General features: G+C 40.0%; 2 protein-coding genes across 4 annotated transcripts; both read right to left on the reverse strand.

Annotated features, from left to right (window-relative positions):
- Nucleotides 1–1,934: 1,934 nt before the first annotated feature.
- Nucleotides 1,935–8,025, reverse strand: LOC309714072 (uncharacterized protein). 2 transcript variants are annotated; one of them, XM_082546194.1, is made up of 4 exons: nt 7,811–8,025; nt 4,953–5,058; nt 3,398–3,994; nt 1,935–3,069 (listed from the first exon to the last, which is right to left on the reverse strand). In XM_082546194.1, the coding sequence occupies exons 2-4, from the start codon at nt 4,968–4,970 to the stop codon at nt 2,500–2,502; spliced, it is 1,185 nt and encodes a 394-aa protein (XP_082402320.1). In that variant the 5' UTR covers nt 4,971–5,058; nt 7,811–8,025; the 3' UTR covers nt 1,935–2,499. The 2 variants fall into 2 exon arrangements, with proteins under 2 accessions (XP_082402320.1, XP_082402319.1); XM_082546193.1 differs by having other exon boundaries at nt 1,935–3,072; nt 7,811–8,020.
- Nucleotides 8,026–8,691: 666 nt separating this feature from the next.
- LOC309714062 (uncharacterized protein) lies at nt 8,692–18,731 on the reverse strand. Of its 2 annotated transcripts, none has more exons than XM_082546171.1 (4): nt 18,241–18,731; nt 14,956–15,061; nt 11,257–12,021; nt 8,692–10,928 (listed from the first exon to the last, which is right to left on the reverse strand). In XM_082546171.1, exons 2-4 carry the CDS (start codon nt 14,971–14,973, stop codon nt 10,239–10,241), a joined length of 1,473 nt encoding a protein of 490 aa, XP_082402297.1. In that variant the 5' UTR covers nt 14,974–15,061; nt 18,241–18,731; the 3' UTR covers nt 8,692–10,238. The 2 variants fall into 2 exon arrangements, with proteins under 2 accessions (XP_082402297.1, XP_082402296.1); XM_082546170.1 differs by having other exon boundaries at nt 8,692–10,931; nt 18,241–18,730.
- Between the last annotated feature and the right edge of the window lie 3,113 nt (nt 18,732–21,844).

Here is a 21,844-nt window from a genome sequence, read left to right on the forward strand (position 1 = left end):
ACTGTTTAAACACCATGAAACAGTTTCAACCTATTAACAGCAAAGACCTGGAGGACATCTTAGGTCAACTGAACTCCTCCTCCTGCTGTTTAGATGTCCTGCCAACAAGTTTTTTCAAAAAGGTCTCAAAGACTTTAGAGTCAGACCTGTTACAGATCGTCAACTTTTCTTTATTATCAGGTGTGTTTCCAGAATCACTAAAAACTGCTGTAATCAAACCTATACTGAAAAAGGACAATCTTGACAAGACACAAATGAACAACTACAGGCCGATCTCAAATCTCCCGTTTTTAAGTAAGATCATTGAAAAAGCAGTTTCTCAACAGCTCAGTTACTTCTTAAAACAGAATAATTGCTACGATGCCTTCCAGTCAGGTTTTAGACAGAATCACATCACTGAAACCGCTCTGACCAAAGTGTTCAATGACATATGTCTGAATACAGACAGTGGAAAAATGTCAGTCTTAGTTTTACTGGATCTCAGTGCAGCATTTGATACAGTTGACCACAACATATTACTCAAACGACTGGAGAACTGGACAGGTCTTTCAGGAACTGTACTAAACTGGTTCAAAACATACGTAGAAAACAGGAAATACTTTGTATCAATAGGTAACTTCACATCTGAGCAGACAAGTATCACATGTGGAGTTCCCCAAGGTTCCATCTTGGGACCCCTTCTGTTTAACATCTACATGCTCCCACTGGCACAGATTATAAACAACAACAAAATAAACTACCACAGCTATGCAGATGACACACAAATATATATCACAATGTCACCAGGAGACCGAGGCCCTGTACAGGCTCTTGGTAAATGCATTGAGGAAATCAATGACTGGTTGTGCCACAATTTTCTCCAGCTAAACAAAAACAAAACTGAGGTAATAGTCTTTGGCGCCAAAGAAAAACGATTACAGGTCACCAGAGAACTTCAATCTATACATCTAAAAACCACAAACCAGGCGAGAAATTTGGGTGTAGTGATGGATGCAGACCTAAACTTAGAAAAACACATTAAGACAATAACAAAGTCAGCTTACTATCACCTCAAGAATATATCAAGGATAAAAGATCTGATGTCTCAACAGGACCTGGAAAAACTAGTCCATGCATTCATCTTTAGTAGGCTTGATTACTGTAACAGCATCTTTACAGGTCTACCTAAAAAATCAGTCAGACAACTACAGCTCATTCAGAACTCTGCTGCTCGAGTCCTCACTAAGACCAAAAAAGTGGACCACATCAGTCCAGCTCTGAGGTCCTTACACTGGCTGCCTGTCCGTCAGAGGATAGACTTTAAAGTTCTGATGCTGGCCTATAAAGCTCTGAATGGTTTAGGACCAAAATACATCAATGACCTCCTGACCCAGTATGAACCTTCCAGATCCCTCAGGTCATCTGGATCCGGTCTTTTATCAGTTCCCAGAATCAGAACCAGACACGGAGAAGCTGCATTCAGCTTTTATGCTCCTTATATCTGGAACAAACTCCCAGAAAGCCTCAGATCAGCTGAAACACTCAGTTTATTTAAATCCAGGTTGAAGACTCACCTGTTCTCAGCTGCATTTGAATAAAGCACCAAATCCACACTTTAAGCTTAAATTTCAAAACTTACATTTAACTACTGATTTTATCTACTGTTCTGATTTTATCTGTTTTGATTTTATATACTGTTGTTTGTTTGTTTGTTTGTTAATTAGTTAGTTTATTTGCTTGTTTTAATCAATTTTAAATCATGCTTTTTATTTGTTCTTGTTTCTAATGTCTCTGTAAAGCACTTTGAATCACCTTGTTGTTGAATTGTGCTATACAAATAAACTTGCCTTGCCTTGCCTACAAGGACACAAAACATTATTTACCATCAGACCCCGAGCCCTCCATGTGTTAATCAAGACACTGCTGCTGTGCTACATCCATAAATAATGAATAAATTAGGAGCAGAAGCTAAAAGGACAGTTTATTTGTACCATCTTCATGTCAACACATTCAAGAACATCACAGATGAAAGAAACATTAAAAACTTCCACACTACATAAAGCAAGAAACTATTTTTCTTGCTTTATGTAGAAAAACAGAAACATCAAACACCTCCAAGACTCTCTTTGAAAGAACTAAAAACCTTTATTCTCATGGTCCAATCATGAGTGAACTCCCCGATGAAGCTTTGTGTGCTAAAACATGTCAGAGTTTAAAGGTTAAACATGAGTTTCCAAAACGTTTTGCTGGAGAACAATGAACTATTTGACTGAGTTTCAATTATTTACAGACGAGCAAAACCAGGACAGAGAAAAAAGGACAAAACTGACTCAGTAAAACGACAGAAAATAAGATCCCATGTAAATCTGTATTATGTAGAAGTTCAGCCCAGCAACCAGTTCAGTTCAACACAAGTTTAAATGATTCTATCTGAACTCTGTGGAGCCTGATCTCAAGCTTTTTGAGTCTGACACTGAAACCAGAGGATCTTTCTGTCTCTTCAGATTCACTGTGATCCAGTTATGGGAGTGATTTCAGCCCTGAGTGATCACGCTGATGTTTGCACAGAGCAGATAATTTAGTGAATGTTTGGGCACATTGGTAACAGTGAAACAGTTTATTAGTAACGTGGGATCGTTTGTGTTCGGAGTATGAACTGAGATTCCTGAAGCTCTTGTCACACTGGTCACAGCTGTAGTTTCCTTCCATGTGTGTACGTTCATGCTTGTTACGATGACCTGATTGTGAGAAGCTTTTGTCACAGTGTCTGCACTTGTATGGTTTCTCTCCAGTGTGGACTCGTTTGTGCTTTTTAAGTTGACCTGCAGAGGTGAAGGATGACCCACACTGATCACAGAGGTGCTTTTTAACCCCACTGTGAATCAGTTCATGTTGTTTTAAGTGATGTGGTGTGGTGAAGCTTCTCCCACATTCTTTGCAGTATTTCAGTTTGTCTCCAGTGTGTCTACGTTGATGTCTTTTTAAGCTCCTTTCATGGCTGAAAGTTTTTCCACAGAGGTCACAACGAAAGTCTTTCCCACCACCACGGTGATGACAGGGTTGAGAACTGGATCCATCTGTGTGGCTCTGCTTCTAAACAAAGACACAAAGACAGTGTAAGTCAGTCCTTCAACACTTTTATCCTGAACGTCGCCTGAAATAAAGAGCATCTCTGCAGACGTCCAATTACATTTGACTGTTTCAGTTAACACACTCAGTTTACTGGGCTGCAATAACTACAATACTACCACCATAATACTACAGTAATACTAAAATCACAACTGACATGAAAATCTGAATAATCACTCAGAGCTGCTTTTCCATGCAGTAGAATTGCTAACATGCTAACACAGTTTAATGAGCAGAGTTGTTCCAAACAGTCAGGCTAAAATGACAAGATAACAATATAAATACATACCTCACAGTAACTGCACTTGTAGAGTCTCTTTCTGGTGTGGATCTGTTGGTGTGTATTTCGGTGCCCTCCCTGGCTGAAAGTTTTTCCACAGATGTCACAGCTGTATGCCTTAATTCCAGAGTGGGTGACTAGATGACTCTGTAAGCTGCTACTGCAATTGAAAGCTCTGCCACACTGATCACAGCTGAACAGTCTCTCTCCAGTGTGAATGACCTGATGACGTTTTAGTTCAGCCTTCTCAGTAAACTCCTTCCCACACTCGTCACAGCTGTATGCCTTAATTCCAGAGTGGGTAACTAGATGATTCTGTAAGTTGCTACTGCAATTAAAAGCTCTGCCACACTGATCACAGCTGTACCCTTTAACTCCACTGTGGATGAGATGGTGTTGTTTTAGGGATTCCTTCCAGGAAAAAGACTTTCCACACAAGTCACAGCTGAACGGTCTCTCTCCACTGTGGATGACCTGATGCTGTTTTAGATTAGCCTTCAAAGTAAAATCCTTCCCACACTCGTCACAGGTGTATGTTTTCTCTCCCTTTCTTCTGTGAGGTTTGTCGGCCTCCTGAGAGCGCTGACTTCTCGCTCCATGTTGGTCCTGCAGTGACAGAGATACAAACAGAGGCAGTGAGTGAAATGCAGTCGTGGAACAAACTCAACCTTCAAACTCCCTCCATTAACACTAGTTTTAAACCTGAAGGTGGAGTGTGGCACCAAACACCTTAAAGGTCTCTTATCCCCACCTGCTGGTAGTTCTAACACATTACATCCAACCTGCTGTTAAAAATAATTCATGACTGTTCAAACACTAAAATCATGCCCATTCCTCCTGATTGTGTACACACACACACACACACACACACACACACACACACACACACTTACTTTTTCTAGATTTATACATAACCATTCAGTGATAATAAATCCTATGTTTGTCTTATTAGCTGCTGACAAAATGATTGAACAATACTGTTTTTTTTTACATTAAGAAAAAGGCACCAAACATCAAACCAATTTAAGCCTAAACAGTAACACATGAAAGTAGAGCAGGGCGATATGACCAAAAATATTTATCACGATATACATTTGAAAATTTGTGATAACAATATAACTGACGATGTAATTGACGCGAGACAAAATACTTTACAACTCCACAACTTTATTAGTGCAAAACACCCATCAATATATTTTCACTTAAACAAGCAGCTGTTTTTTTTATGTGCATTAAAGTTATATAAAAATTTAACAGTGCAAATGCAAATTGCTTGCTGACAGTTTAACCAAAAGGATTTTCCAGAGGAAATTGGCCGACATTTGCTCCAAGGCATTTGTATTTGCACTGTTAAATTTTTATATAACTTTAATGCACATAAAAAAAACAGCTGCTTGTTTAAGTGAAAATACATTGATGGGGTTTTTTTGCACTGATAAAGTCGTGGAGTTGTAAAGTATTTTGTCTAGTGTCAATTTTATCGTCAGCTATATTGTTATCACAAATTTTCAAATGTATATCGTGATAAATATTTTTGGTCATATCGCCCTGCTCTGTCTGTCACCTTCTGTGTTGAGCTCATTGTTTTCTCTGTAGTGGCTGAGCTGAGTCCAAGTAGCTGAAAATGTTCCTCTGCTGCTCCGTCAGACTCTTCTCCTCCTGCTGATCAGCTGGGACACAAAACAGATCTTTGTTAGGCTCCACACTGCACTGAAGAGTCAAAGTGTCTCATATGTTCAACAAATTTTTGCTTCCCGAGGTGGGCAAACAGACACAAAAGGTTTGAGCACCGATACCAAATTTAGCAGTATGCAGACCAGTAGCAGGAGAGACTGAGGCCTGTTATTAGAATCAAATGCCCAGTGGGCCGACACACCGATTTGCAGCATTAAGACAAAGACAGCTGTGTTTTATCCTGGAATACATTTATTTTACATTTTCTTGAAATGTTTTTCATTATAGCACTTTTACCTCCAACTAGGGGTGCAACGATACACAAAATTCACAGTTCAGTTCTGTTCGATACTTTGGTGTCACGGTTCGATATTTTTTCGATACAAAAAAAAAAAAGTTCATGCCTTTTTAATTAGTCATTTATTAACATTATAAATATATATTTTAACTCAAAAGTACAGTTTTTAAATTTAATGTTGAAACAACAAAAATAAATAAATAAATAAATCTGATTGAGGAATCGCTCATCTTTGGAAAAGAGAGTTTATTACAGAGAAATGGCTCTTTCCAAAATAAAAGCTATTCTATACGCTTCTTCTGGGCTATACTCTCAGCAGCATATTAAACATATCAGGTCCCCATAAGGAGAATCATGTGCTAACGGCTGCCTAAATGACTCTGGTAACGTTTGTGGCATGTGTGCTTGTTGTTTTTGTCTGCTTCCACTTGTCTTTGCACTAGGATGATGTCGGCATAAATGTGCAGTCATATTCATTGTGTTCCCACTAGTGCTGTCAGCGTTAAACTCGTTAAAATGACGTTAACGCCATAACGCTGCAAATCTCCCTTAACGAGTTACCATGGATCGTGTGCGTGGGGCTGGACGGCATCAACATGTTAACGAGCTAACTGCGATAACGCACTAGTTCCCACCAATTGAGCATTGCGTGGCACATCGGACATACTGTTTTACTTTTGTCCATGACGCGCTTACCATCAGGGTCATGCTTCACATGAACATCACGATAGTTTCAAACGCCAGATCTGAATGAAGGTGGGGGAGGTTCAATTTCGGGTAGCGTTGAGGCAGTTGCCATATTGCAACGAGCTTGGCTTCTGTCTTGCTAGCTTGTGCTGCGCTCAGTGGATCTGCACTCGACAGTGCAGCCTAGGCGGGGTAGTCGAACACAGATCTACTGAGCGCTCAACACAGACAGCATCGTTGGAAGAAAAGTTGATAAAACAAATAAAAGATTTTGTATTGTTCGATACATATGCATACCGAACCGAAAGCACTTTATCGAACGTATTTGTTTGTTTTGTTTTTTTAAAAACACAATCCCTTCACCTCTTCTACATTCTTATGTTTCTCCCAGAGCAGATCTGAGGGGCAGCCCCTCAGTCATACACATATACTTTTAATCTCACCCTTAAGGGGTGGTCCCCAGGAGTTTCACAGCATGGTTTAGAACAGTGGTTCTCAAACTGTGGTACACATACCACTAGTAGTACTTAGTCTCTCTCTGGTGGTACACGGAAAACCTCAATTTCTTTTTTAAAGACTAAACAATATGTAATTGTGGAGGTATGCAAAGATGACACAAGCGTTCCCGGGGCTCTTCTGGGAGAGAGGGTGGACCAGAAAACGTCTCCCCGAGCATGAGTCCTCTATAAAGAGCAGCTTATTGCCAGTGGTTGCGGCCACTCCTGCAAGTGAGTAGTAACCCTTTGCAGCCAGCAACAGTGAATTGGTGAAGCCAGCTGTCGGAGGAAGACTTGAGTGAAGAGGAATCCGCCTTCATCTGTCTCTAGCAAGGACAGTGTGCTCTACATGAGCTCAAGAGCAATACCGTCACCCAGACCCAAGAGAGAGGGGTTTCTCGGTCCGAGGGAGTAGCGCCGTAGACGTGGACAAAATTGTTGGTACCCTTCAGTCAATGAAAGAAGAACTGACCAGGGTGTCAGTGCAGTTTGTCACACTGCGCACGCGCAAACACAAATGTCAGCGAAAAAGACGGCACAGCACATGTGTGTGATCTGGACACAAGCGATGGGGGCACAACTTGTAGAACTTTGGAAAGCTCATTCGAGCCTTTTCGATGTGGCCTCACAAAATTATCACGACCACAACAACCGTGAAAATAGTTGGATCTACACTGCTGCTCAATCACAGCTGCCTGATCAATGTTTTTCATTAGCAATTTAGCAAAGTTGATGGTGGTGGTGTGTTTGTGTGAGTGAAAGACAGAGAGGGAGAGCGAGCGACAGAATTTCCGTTATAACCTTCATTTTATGGACGCACAGTGTGAGCACTCAGGTCGCATCAGAGCATCGGGCCGTATAGTGTGAGACCCTGCACCGTGACCTATGAACTTCTAACCCCTGCGAGTCAACGTACAGTTTGAGTAGGAGCTGAATCGCGCGACTGAAAAAAATCGCAGTGTCTGCCCAGCATTAGCCCACGTATACTACGCGATGCACGACGCACGATGAAGGCCAAAATCGGGCCGATCGCCAAAACGGTCGCACGACTCAAAAATCGGCTCAAAATGGGCCAAAAATCGCACAGTGTAAGCCCAGCATAAGACCAGCATTACACACACCCAGCTGTGGTTTCCTGTTTTGCTACACTCTGGAGAGCCTCGCCTTTAACGGTCTTCTCTCACAGAGAGCAACAGAAAGCGTCCTTCAGAAAACTTCGATAAACTCAAGATTGACTGAACAGTTCAAAGTTACCTTGACACTTACCTTTAGATGTGAGAGGTAGTGATGTGTCGAAGCTTCGAAGCGTGTCGAGTAATCTCGGGGGAATTTTTGTGAAGCGCGTATCGAGGCTCGCTTTGATTACGTATGCAGTGACGTTCGAGGCCTCGTGGGCAGTCCGTACCACGTGACTGATTCAGGAACTGGCTCGCCGGTTCGCGCCAGATTCGAAATAAAATGGGCAGCAAAACACAGCTGATTCCCTCATCACGCTGTGTTGTGGAATTGGATTACCTACGTGCTACACAGTCACTTGAGCATTTCTTCTTCGATGGAACCAGCAAGGAAGAGATTTTTTTTTCTCTTCTAATAAAGTATGCACACAGTAATAAATATCACAACTGATAAGTACCATAATATAAATAAACAACACTACAGATCCTATAATGTCTTTTAGTTTATTAAAAAGTGGAGCGCCACACAGTTTGTGTCATTATCCAGATGTACATAAGCATGATTACACAGTTACTAGGGGTGGGTTTTGATTATCGATTAAAATCGATTCTAGCTTGGATAACGTGATATTGATTCATTAAAATCCTGAATCGATTTTTAATATAAATTTATTTTGCCCCAAACGCCAGAATCTCAGGTTAAACCTCACTAAATTTCAACAACCACCAAACAGCTAAAACAGTAAATGACAGCAGATACACGTAGGCTATTATGCACAAAGACGTAAACACAAAGCGCGGACCCGCCGACACATCAGAATCAGTGAGATGTGGCCTTTCTCACCCGACGGCACGGACACGGTTAGGGCCGAAATCCGACAGCTCGCTGGTTCTGATCTGTCGGCGGGCCTTGTGTTTTACGCCCTTTTTGCGCTGATTCTGAAGCTGTAGGTTTTACCTTTCCAAACAATATTCAGTTCAGTTCAGTTCAGTTCATTTTTATTTCAAACATTTCAAACATGTGCCTTCACAATCATTACAAAATATCATTCCATTATTTGTTTGAAAAGGAGTAGGCTGAAGTATTTACTTATTTGTCCCTAACCCCTCAAGTTTTACCATTCATTCATTTAATTTTTTTTGTCTTAAATTAAACAAACAACATATGAAACATATGAAGTAAAACAAAACATAACATACATAAATCAAAACAAGAAATTAGCAAGCCCCACCACAGTATAGTTTCTTTCATATGAAAAATACAGAATGTGTATATTTGCAGATACACAAGTTATGGAAAAACAACAAACGAAAACAAAACAAAATAACAAAAAAGAACCGCAACACCATTACCAGCAACATTACCGTCCTGGGTTAACCCCGTTTTCTTCATTCTTATACTTATTTAAAATTAGGTTTTTATATTTTACTTTAAACTGTTTTATGTTTTGACTGTCTTTTATTTCTTCTGTTAGACTGTTCCATAATTTAACTCCTGCAATTGAGATAGACATAGTTCTTAAAGTTGTTCTAGCACTTTGTATTCTTAAATTCCATTTCCCTCTTAAGTTATACCCACCTTCTCTTTCTATGAACAATTTACAGATTTCTTTGGGAAGCAATTTATTTCTTACTTTATACATTATCTGCGCTGTTTTAAGCTTCACCAAGTCTTGGAATTTGATAGCTTGCATTTTGACAAAGAGTGCATTTGTATGGTCCCTGTACCCTACATTATTTATTAATCTAATGGCCCTTTTCTGTATTATAGTTATTGTTTGTATGTTACTTTTTTAAGATGAGCAAAACTTTATTTTACTTTGGGTTAGATGGGATGAGTGATGGATGGAGGGAATTTTACTTCAGTCACAGAAATCCTAAATAGGAAGGAGGAGCAGAGTTACAGTGGATCACTATCCAGCAGGGAAACAAGATTTATTTCAATTTCTTGGGCAAAGAGTGAGATTTATGCAGTGGGCAAATTAGGGAGATGACACCATCAGATCCCGAGCCCTCCATGTGTTAATCAAGACACTGCTGCTGTGCTACATCCATAAATAATGAATAAATTAGGAGCTGAAGCTAAAAGGACAGTTTATTTGTACCATCTTCATGTCAACACATTCAAGAACATCACAGATGAAAGAAACATTAAAAACTTCTACACTACATAAAGCAAGAAAAATAGTTTTTCTTTCAGGTGATTTCAGAAAAAACAAAACATCAAAAACCTCCAAGACTCTCTTTGAAAGAACTAAAAACCTTTATTCTCATGGTCCAATCATGAGTGAACTCCCCGATGAAGCCTTGTGTGCTAAAACATGTCAGAGTTTAAAGGTTAAACATGAGTTTCCAAAACGTTTTGCTGGAGAACAATGAACTATTTGACTGAGTTTCAATTATTTACAGACGAGCAAAACCAGGACAGAGAAAAAAGGACAAAACTGACTCAGTAAAACAACAGAAAATAAGATCCCATGTAAATCTGTATTATGTAGAAGTTCAGCCCAGCAACCAGTTCAGTTCAACACAAGTTTAAATGATTCTATCTGAACTCTGTGGAGCCTGATCTCAAGCTTTTTGAGTCTGACACTGAAACCAGAGGATCTTTCTGTCTCTTCAGATTCACTGTGATCCAGTGATGGGAGTGATTTCAGCCCTGAGTGATCACGCTGATGTTTGCACAGAGCAGATAATTTAGTGAATGTTTTGGCACATTGGTAACAGTGAAACAGTTTATTAGTAACGTGGGATCGTTTGTGTGTGGAGTATGAACTGAGATTCCTGAAGCTCTTGTCACACTGGTCACAGCTGTAGTTTCCTTCCACGTGTGTACGTTCATGATTGTTACGATTACCTGAATCTGAGAAGCTTCTGTCACAGTGTCTGCACTTGTATGGTTTCTCTCCTGTGTGGACTCGTTTGTGTCTTTTAAGCTTACATGGAGAGGTGAAGGATGACCCACACTGATCACAGAGGTGCTTTTTAACCCCACTGTGAATCAGTTCATGTGTTTTTAATCCACCTGATGTGGGGAAGCTTCTCCCACATTCTTTGCAGTATTTCAGTTTGTCTCCAGTGTGTCTACGTTGATGTGTTTTTAGGTCAGCTTGGCAACTGAAAGTTTTTCCACAAAGGTCACAATGAAAGTCTTTCCCACCACCACAGTGATGACAGGGTTGAGAACTGGATCCATCTGTGTCGCTCTGCTTCTAAACAAAGACACAAAGACAGTGTAAGTCAGTCCTTCAACACTTTTATCCTGAACGTCGCCTGAAATAAAGAGCATCTCTGCAGACGTCCAATTACATTTGACTGTTTCAGTTAACACACTCAGTTTACTGGGCTGCAATAACTACAATACTACCACCATAATACTACAGTAATACTAAAATCATAACTGACATGAAAATCTGAATAATCACTCAGAGCTGCTTTTCCATGCAGTAGAATTGCTAACATGCTAACACAGTTTAATGAGCAGAGTTGTTCCAAACAGTCAGGCTAAAATGACAAGATAACAATATAAATACATACCTCACAGTAACTGCACTTGTTGAGTCTCTTTCTGGTGTGGATCTGTTGGTGTAGTCTCAGGTAATGTGGAGCTTTAAAAGTCTTCTCACACAGGTCACATTTATAAGGTCGTCCCTCAGTGTGGATAAACATGTGTCGTTTTAACTGTGTGTCTGTAGCAAAGTATTTGCCACACTGTTCACAGCAGTACACATCATGTCTGGTGTGAATGCGTAGGTGTCTATTTAGGAACCCTCTCTGGCTGAAAGTTTTTCCACAGATGTCACAGCTGTATGCCTTAATTCCAGAGTGGGTAACTAGATGCCTCTGTAAGCTGCTACTGCAATTAAAAGCTCTGCCACACTGATCACAGCTGTACGCTTTAACTCCACTGTGGATGAGTTGGTGTCTTTTTAGGTAACGCTTCAAGGAAAAAGACTTTCCACACAAGTCACAGCTGAACGGTCTCTCTCCAGTGTGGATGACCTGATGCTGTTTTAGATGACCCTTCCTAGCAAACTCCTTCCCACACTCGTCACAGCTGTATGGCTTAATTCCAGAGTGGGTAAGTAGATGCTTCTGTAAGTTCCAACTGTGAGTAAAAGCTCTGCCACACTGATCACAGCTGAACGGTCTCTCTCCAGTGTGGATGACCTGATGACGTTTTAGATTAGCCTTCAAAGTAAAATCCTTCCCACACTCGTCACAGGTGTGTTTTTTCTCTCCCTTTCTTCTGTGAGGTTTGTCGGCCTCCTGAGAGCGCTGACTTCTCGCTCCATGTTGGTCCTGCAGTGACAGAGATACAAACAGAGGCAGTGAGTGAAATGCAGTCGTGGAACAAACTCAACCTTCAAACTCCCTCCATTAACACTAGTTTTAAACCTGAAGGTGGAGTGTGGCACCAAACACCTTAAAGGTCTCTTATCCCCACCTGCTGGTAGTTCTAACACATTACACCCAACCTGCTGTTAAAAATAATTCATGACTGTTCAAACACTAAAATCATGCCCATCCCTCGTGATTGTACACACACACACACACACACACACACACACACACACACACACACACACACACACACAATCACATAAACAGACGCAAACTTTTATATTATTTTATAATTTATTTTATAGTGTTGTTTCCTATTACATATTTCTATAATTTGTATAGATTTATACATAATTATTCAGCGATAATAAATCTTATGTTTGTTTATTCAAAAAGAACCCCATTAGCTTCCATGTTGCTCGTCTTCCGTCAAATACAATCACATAAAATATTATACAATAAAGTGGATTCAAAATATCAACATGATTTGGCTCTTACATCCACAGTGAAGTTTCACAATTGTTAAAATATAAGCAATCAATAATAATAATAATAATATCAATAACATTGAGGCACATTACACAATTTTAAAAAACAAACCATCTCTTACAATATTTACAACAACTAAAAGTTCTGTAAATCGGCTTTTAAATGTTCATTGAAGTTTTGAATAGTTTGAATAATTCTCTAATTTTATAAGGCAATTTATTCCACTTAAAAGTTGCTCTAAATATAACAGTTTTACAAAAAGTTACTTTTAACTCAAGCATTTACTAAATTGCAGTTTGTTGAAAACTGTGTAATATGATTATGTATTTCATCTGGATACTGCAGCTGAGCAGAAATAAATGTGGTGTGTTTAAGAGAATTGCTTTCTTTATAAATACAAGTAAGCCATAGAATATTTTAGTCTGTACAGGAAGCCAAGAAAGTTGATAATACATTTTATCAATATTATTATAGTATGAACATCTTAACACTAATCTGGACGCTTTATTCTGGACTAACTGAAGTCTGTTAAGATCTGTCTTATTAGCTGCTGACCAAATGATTGAACAATACTCCAGATGAGACATTACTAGTGCATTAATGACATCTTTCATAATTGAAGAAGTGATACAGAAATCATTTGTAGATTGAAAGAATGTCTCATCCTAGGAGGTCTGTAACAGCTCTGTGTAGCATGAAGGGGGAGTGCGTTCACTCCCTCTACAGAGTGTTCCGGCGTAGATCACACCTCCTAGGAGAGGTCGTATCTTTTCTTATTGATTTATGGTATAGCAAGCACACGTATATCTGTTTAAGTATAAGAGCCTTTTGTTCAGATGGACCGCTAGACTCCTGGCACCAGCTTTGGGGAGTCTTCACAGGGTCACATCTGGATCTCTCACACACACACACACACACACACACACACACACACACGGTACTCTTTGTGTGTATGTAGACGTCATATGTTAATGAACCGATGCATATTCATGTAACCTCAATAAAAGAACAGTGGTACGGGAGAGCGGGCGAGAGCAACTGGGGTCAAGCGAAGGAACGGCGTTTGTCCGGTCTCTCCCGTGCACGAGTACCATGAAGAACTTTGCCTACTTGTGTCTTGCTTTGCAGTGTAATTATATTGTCCTCAACGTTCCAGCGGATAGGTTCAAGCTACAAACCTATCAACCATTACAATAAACCTTCTGCTATCTTCTGTCCAAATAATTTTTTTCCAGCACAAAGCAGCTGGTGAAAATCCATAACATTTTAGTTTATCAATCAAAAGATCAAAATTTATCAAATCAAATGCAAGAAAAATGTCTGATTGTAACCTAAGGGGTTTTTTTTACATTAAGAAAAAGGCACCAAACATCAAACCAATTTAAGCCTAAACAGTAACACATGAAAGTAGAGCAGGGCGATATAACCAAAAATATTTATCACGATATACATTTGAAAATTTGCGATAACAATATAACTGACGATATAATTGAGGCGAGACAAAATACTTTACAACTCCACAACTTTATTAGTGCAAAAAAATCCATCAATATATTTTCACTTAAACAAGCAGCTGTTTTTTATGTGCATTAAAGTTATATAAAAATTTAACAGTGCAAATGCAAATTGCTTGCTGACAGTTTAACCAAAAGGATTTTCCAGAGGAAATTGGCTGACATTTGCATTTGCACTGTTAAATTTTAATACACATTAAAAAAAAAAAGCTGCTTGTTTACGGGCTCAAAATGTGGTCATAAATATTTTGTACTTGTAAAAAAGAAATTGTGTGTGCGTAAAAAAGATTTGTGCGTGCGTAAAAAAAGATTTGTGTGCGGACTTAGAAAAAAAAAACCCTGCAAGTTACAAGTGCGGATTTTGACCCTATTTTTCTTCCTTTCATCTGATTGGTCAATCACAAATGTAACAATCCAATCAGAGAACAGATGGGTTTGGCTGTCGGAGGGGCGCTTTTTTTGAACTGCAGGTCTTTGAAGGGAATAAATGCCCTTTTACATGCCAACCCAGCGTTTTCCTTCATCACCACGAAGGAAATCTGATTGACCAATCAGATGAAAGGAAGAAAAATAGGGTCAAAATCCGCATTTGTAACTTGCAGGGTTTTTTTTTCTAAGTCCGCACACAAATCTTTTTTACGCACACACAAATTCTTTTTACACATACAAATCTTTTTTACAAGTACAAAATATTTATGACCACATTTTCAGCCCATACTTGTTTAAGTGCAAATACATTGATGGGGTTTTTTTTGCACTAATAAAGTTGTGGAGTTGTAAAGTATTTTGTCTTGCATCAATTATATCGTCAGTTATATTGTTATCGCAAATTTTCAAATGTATATCGTGATAAATATTTTTGGTCATATCGCCCAGCTCTGTCTGTCACCTTCTGTGTTGAGCTCATTGTTTCCTCTGTAGTGGCTGAGCTGAGTCCAAGTAGCTGAAAATGTTCCTCTGCTGCTCCGTCAGACTCTTCTCCTCCTGCTGATCAGCTGGGACACAAAACAGATCTTTGTTAGGCTCCACACTGCACTGAAGAGTCAAAGTGTCTCATATGTTCATCTGACCACAAAAAACAAAAGAATTTTGCTTCCCCAAGTGGGCAAACAGACACAAAAGGTTTGAGCACCGATACCAAATTTAGCAGTATGGCAGACCAGTAGCAGGAGAGACTGAGGCCTGTTATTGGAATCAAATGCCCAGTGGGCCGACACACTGATTTGCAACGATAAGACTCTTGGTGGCGCTGTCACTTGGTGTTCGCTCGCTCTGCGGTAGAGTATCACTTCCTGTTCCTGCTCAAACACAGTGGTGTTTCTGAGTAGCTTATTTGCTTAGCAATTTAATTAACAACTTTTAAATACATTCTTTTTCATAGTATAATCTTCACGTGCTTCATGCGAAGCACACTTTCTGTGTACTCACTACCTAATTCATAGCCAAAGTATTCACTCACTTTCTCTGTACTGTTTCGCTAGCTTAGCTCGTAGCCGACTCGTTAGCACCATGGCTACTTCACCTGTCCCTCCTGCACTTTCTTGCTCATTATGTCAGATGTTTAGTTACTCCTCGGCCTCCTTTAGCAGTAATGATATCTGTAACAAATGTAGCATATTTGCAGCGCTGGAGGCCAGGATTACTGAATTGGAGACTCAGGAGGCTTCGCACCCTTCATTCACCCATAGCTAGCCAGGCCCCTGTAGCTGGTGCAGCCGAAGATAGCGTAGGCCCCGCTAGCTGTTCCCCGGCAGACCCCAAGCAGCTGGGGAAAGAGGGCGGCTGGGTGACGGTGAGGAGGAAGCATAGTCCTAAACAGAAGCTCCAGGTACACCACCAACCCGTTCATGTGTCTAACCGTTTTTCCCCACTCGGCGACACACCCGCCGGGGGTCGAACTCTGGTAATTGGTGATTCTGTTCTCAGACATGTGAAGCTAGAGACACCGGCAACCATAGTCAATTGTCTTCCAGGGGCCAGAGCAGGCGACATTGAAGGAAATTTAAAACTGCTGGCTAAGGGTAAACATAAATTCAGTAAGATCATAATTCACATCGGCAGTAATGACACCCGGTTACACCAATCGGAGGTCACTACAATCAATATTGAATTGGTGTGCAACTTTGCCAAAACAATGTCGGACTCTGTCGTTTTCTCTGGTCCCCTCCCCAATCAGACCAGGAGTGACATGTTTAGCCGCATGTTCTCCTTAAATTGCTGGCTGTCTGAGTGGTGTCCCAGAAATGATGTGGGCTTCATAGATAATTGGCAAACCTTCTGGAGGAAACCTGGTCTTGTTAGGAGAGACGGCATCCATCCCACTTTGGATGGAGCAGCTCTCATTTCTAGAAATATGGACAAATTTATTAAACCCCCCAAAATATGACTATCCAGAGTTGGGACCAGGAAGCAGAGTTGCAGTCTTACACGCCTCTCTGCAGCTTCTCTCCTCCTGCTACCCCCCCCCAAAACCTATCTCCATAGAGACTGTGTCAGCTTCCAAAAAGACAAAAAACAAACTAAAAACCAGCAACAAACAACTTAAACATAAACAATTACAAAGAAAGAACAATACAGTATCCACCTCTGAACCAAAGAGTAAAACAGTGAAATGTGGATTATTAAATATTAGGTCTCTCTCCTCCAAGTCTCTGTTAGTACATGACTTAATAATTGATCAACAAATTGATTTACTCTGCCTTACAGAAACCTGGTTGCAGCAGGATGATTATGTTAGTTTAAATGAATCAACACCCCCGAGTCATTCTAACTACCAGAAATCTCGAAGCACAGGCCGAGGGGGCGGTGTGGCAGCAATTTTTCACACTAGCCTATTAATTAATGAAAGACCAAGACAGACTTTTAATTCATTTGAAAGCCTGATGCTTAACATTGTCCACCCCAGCTGTGAAACTCAGAAACCAGTCTTACTTGTTATCATCTATCGTCCACCTGGGCCTTACACAGAGTTTGTCTGATTTCTCAGACTTTACATCTAATTTAGTTCTGAGTTCAGATAAAAATATTTATTGTGGGTGATTTTAACATCCATGTAGATGCTAAAAATGACAGCCTCAGCATGGCATTTAATCTGTTATTAGACTCAATTGGCTTCTCTCAAAATGTAAAAGAAGCCACCCACCACTTTAATCACACTCTAGATCTTGTTTTAACATATGGCATAGAAACTGAACATTTAACAGTGTTTCCTGAAAACCCTCTCCTGTCTGATCATTTCCTGATAACATTTACATTTACAATAATTGATTACACAGCGGTGGAGAGTAGACTTTATCAAAGTAGATGTCTTTCTGAAAGCGCTGTAACTAAGTTTAAGAATATAATCCACCCACTGTTATCATCTTCAATGCCCTGTACCAACATAGAGCAGAGCAGCTATCTGAACGCTACCCCCAACAGAGGTCGATTAACTGCAGGAATGTCTTAAAGACATAAAGACCTGGATGGCCGCTAACTTTCTGCTTCTTAATTCAGATAAAACTGAGGTTATTGTACTCGGCCCTGAAAAGCTTAGAAATATGGTATCTAACCAGATTCTTACTCTGGATGGCATTACCTTGGCCTCCAGTAACGCTGTGAGGAACCTTGGAGTCATTTTTGACCAGGACATGTCCTTCAACGCACATATTAAACAAATATGTAAGACTGCTTTCTTCCATTTGCGCAACATCTCTAAAATTAGAAATATCCTGTCTCAGAGTGACGCTGAAAAACTAGTTCATGCATTTATTACTTCCAGGCTGGACTACTGTAATTCATTATTATCAGGATGTCCAAAAAACTCACTGAAAAGCCTTCAGCTACAGAACAATGGAGATTTCCGTTATATGGTAACGCCTGCAACTCACGTGACGCCCAGAATTGTACATACTGATGCTTGAGAGCGCGCGTGTGATGCAAGTATGTGTAGAGTGTTGAGCGCGTGATCAGTGTTGAGAAAAACAACTCACGAAACTTGACCTTTCTTTACTCGTGGCTCACTTGCACTTCTAATATATTCGTTTGCACACTTACACACACACAGCTGTGGTTTCCTGTTTTGCTACACTCTGGAGAGCCTCGCTTTTAACGGTCTCCTCTCACAGAGAGCAACAGAAAACTTAAAAAAACTCGAGATTGACTGAACTCAGTTCAAAGTTACCTTGACACTTACCTTTAGATGTGAGAGGTAGCGATGGTCCGCTTGAAGCTGACGCTCCGGTGCGTGTGTCAGAAAGATTAACTGCTTCAGAAGCACTGTGTCGAGGCTTGATTCGTTTGGCCAGAGTCACGTGATTAGTGACGTCTGAAGCTTCATTTAGAACGTACTTTTTTACTGAACTTTATTGAAACACAATAAGTATACAACATACAAACACATGAAGTTTAAGAAAGAACAGAACATGAACATACAAAACCAGGGGTAAAAAAAATAATTATATGAGTACGTGCAAAAATCAACATATATAAATATTGCTCCTTTTTGTTGGTTGAGTCTGATATTGATTGTATGTACAATTCCATATCCTTATAAAAAAGCAGAAATGTGGTGTTTTATTAATAAACTTACATTTATGGATAGAACATTTAGCTAAACGTATTAAGAAATGTATAATAAAAAACATTTATCATTCTTCCTGGTGAACTTAAAGAAACAGAATAAAAACATTTTCCCATCATTAAGAAAACTCCCTTAAAATATGGACAATAACAAAACTGCTAAATTCTTCCAGAATCTCTGTGTAGAGGAACAGTACCAAAAAAGATGTGCCACAGTTTCTAGATGATCCCCACAGAAAGTTCAATTAGTATTTATGTCTCTTTTAAATGTTACCATATAGTGACTGGCTGGGTAACATTTATGAAGAATTTTATATGAGATTTCCTTCACCTTGTTTACAATTAGATATTTATGGAATCATCCAGACTGTCTTTCAGGTGATATGTGGAACATGTTGGTTCCAGTAAGATATTATATATATGGGAGAGACACGATATCTTCTTGGAATAAACTACGTATTCTCTTATTGCTGTTACCAAGTTCCTGTGAAAAGCAGATTTTTCCCACTGCTGACTCAGCTGGATCAGAGAGAGTGACTGAGGTAGATATTGAACTGTCAATGTTTTTATATAACATTAAAGTACCTGAGGGTATGGCACCAAGCACCATTGAGAATTCCCAAACACTGATGGGAAATTATATGGTGTAAGGAATTCATTGTAAGTAAGTCGTACTCCCTCTTTATTAACCAGCTGAGCCACCAATTGACCCTGTGCACGAGAAAATGCTAACTTCCTGGTTTGAGACCGGATGTGGGGTTGTACATTTCCGGTAGCTTTACCTTGTGGTCAATCGCTACTGCGAAGATATACTCCAAAATCATGTCCAAAGCTCGAAAACGGAAAGATCACATTAAGTTACAAAGAGCAGAAAGTGGGAACACTCGCCACTGTTGTGTCATAAAAAAATCTAATGATCAATTTTGACGTTTAAAGAGTTTAGATCGATCAGTTGTTTACATCACTCAACACAAGAAGAACTGGATCACTACAGCAGAAGACACATCGTCCACATTCAGAATCACATCTCTGTATAGTGACTGGTCTTATGATTTAAACAGGCAAATGTTCAGCATTCAAACTACAGGTGAACAATAGTCAAAGCCAGATGTTTCCCACGTTATGTTGATATCAGCTAGTCAAGTACACACCTACACAGCATGTTAACAAACCGTGAAAAAAAGCCACACAAAAAACGAATGATTGCCGGTAAGGGTTTCTGTACATAAGTATTTACGAAGGGTATGTTGTGACTGACCTTCAAAATTACAGTGGTCCCTCGCTATAACGCGGTTCATCTTCCACCTCGCTGTTTCACAGATTTTTTTAGTGCAAGTTTGCACGTTTTTTTACGTCACATTGTGTCCTGTGTCCTGATCACTGCAGACGATCTCCTCCGTGACGTCTCTCCTGTACAGAACAGAATTGCTGCATCGATCACCATGGGCTGGACGGATTTGATTTGCATTCTTCAAGAAGAGTGGTGTCATCAGCTTGCTGGCTGATGATGAGCTCCTTATCAGCTATGGTGATTCCTTGTATAACAGGTCAAATCTCGGGGTGGAGCCGTTAGTCATTTTAATTGAGCTATTGCCATTTGTGTGCAAGGTTTTGAAGCTTTACAGAAAAATGCTGAATTTTTCCAAAGACTGGAAAATAAATGGATGTTCAATTGTATCAAAAGCCTTTTAAAAATCCAGGAAGAGAATGAAGCTATTGTCAGATACCAAATCAGAGTAATCAAGTAGATCCAAAACCAGTCTAATGTTATTAGAAATGTGTCTATTTCTCATAAAGCCTGATTGTGTCTCATCAATAATTGTGTCCAAGAACTCTTTAATTCTGTTAGTAAGTACTAAAGCCATAATCTCATAGTCATTATTGAGCAGACAGACGGGTCTCCAATTATCAATAAGAAGTAAGTCTTTGTTTGGCTTTGGAATAAGTGTTATGAGACCCTGAGTAAGAGTAGGAGGGAGGGTGTTATTCTCTATACTTTCTATGAAAACCTGCAGTAAGAACGCAGCCAGGAGATTAGAAAATGATTTATAAAACTCTGCAGTTGAACCATCTGTGCCGGGAGATTTGTTGGCCTTAAGTGCAGAAATAGAATTACAAACTCCCTCCACAGTCAGAGGGCTGTCACAGAGACTTCTATCTTCCACAACAATAGTTTTTAGGTTTTTAATATTATTGAGAAACAGTGTTGAGACATCCTCATTATAGTTTGAGTTGTACAGTTTAGTATAGAATTTGGCACAGAAATGTGAAATTTCTCTAGGATTGTCAGAAACAGTGCCATTAATATTTAGTTGGTTTTGGATCTGTATTTGTCAAGCCTGAAAAAGCAGAATTTTGTTCTCCCTCCTCCAGCCACCTCTTCAAGGTTCAAGGTTCAAGGTTCTTTATTATTTGTCACATGCATAGTTATACAAGTATAACACACAGTGAAATGTAGTCTGACACGCTCCTCGACGTGTGCAAAAATGGGGGGGGGGGGGGTGTAGAGGAAGAACATTATATATATATACACATATAGTATATACACTGGGTGAATGTGCAGTAGTAGCAACAAGCAGGTGAATTCTGTACATTAATATGAATAGACATCTGACTATTTTACAGGATAGACAATATAAACATATTTAAAATTAAAGGAATTGAAATGTACATTGTGCCTTGGTTTAGAGTGTCTGGAAGAGTCCTGTCTCAGTCAATTATAGATGATGTGAGAGGGCGGGTGTGTGTGTTTAGGGCACGGATGGCTTGGGGATAGAAGCTCCTCTTGAGTCTCTCTGTCCTTGCCCGGAAGATGCGGAACCTTCTACCAGATTGCAGAAGTTGGAACAGTTTGTTGCCAGGATGGGACGGGTCCTTCAGTATCTGCGCTGCTCTAGTCTGGCATCTCCTGGTGTAGGTGTCCTGACGCGGGGGGAGAGCAATCCTGCAGCAGCGTTCTGCTGTACGGATCACTCTCTGGAGAGCTTTTTGGTCCTTCACACAGCTGTTCCCGAAACACGATGTCATGTCCTGTGTGAGGATGCTCTCCACAGCGCCTGTATAGAAAATCCTGAGGATCTTTGGAGAGACCCTGAACTTCCTCAGTTGTCGTAGGTGATACAGGCGCTGCCTAGCCTTTTTGGTCTGGACCTGAATGTGGGCAGACCATGTCAGGTCTGAGGAGATGTGAACACCGAGATACTTGAAGGACTGCACCT

The sequence above is a fragment of the Aulonocara stuartgranti genome (genome assembly GCF_965226115.1).
Source record: "Aulonocara stuartgranti genome assembly, chromosome: 9".
Taxonomy (NCBI): Eukaryota; Metazoa; Chordata; class Actinopteri; order Cichliformes; family Cichlidae; genus Aulonocara; species Aulonocara stuartgranti.

Coding starts and splice junctions, on each gene's coding strand:
- LOC309714072 (XM_082546193.1), bottom strand. Junction 3,073..3,397: donor ACAAGTGCAGTTACTGTGAG/GTATGTATTTAT, acceptor GTCTTTGTTTAG/AAGCAGAGCCACACAGATGG.
- LOC309714062 (XM_082546170.1), bottom strand. Junction 10,932..11,256: donor ACAAGTGCAGTTACTGTGAG/GTATGTATTTAT, acceptor GTCTTTGTTTAG/AAGCAGAGCGACACAGATGG.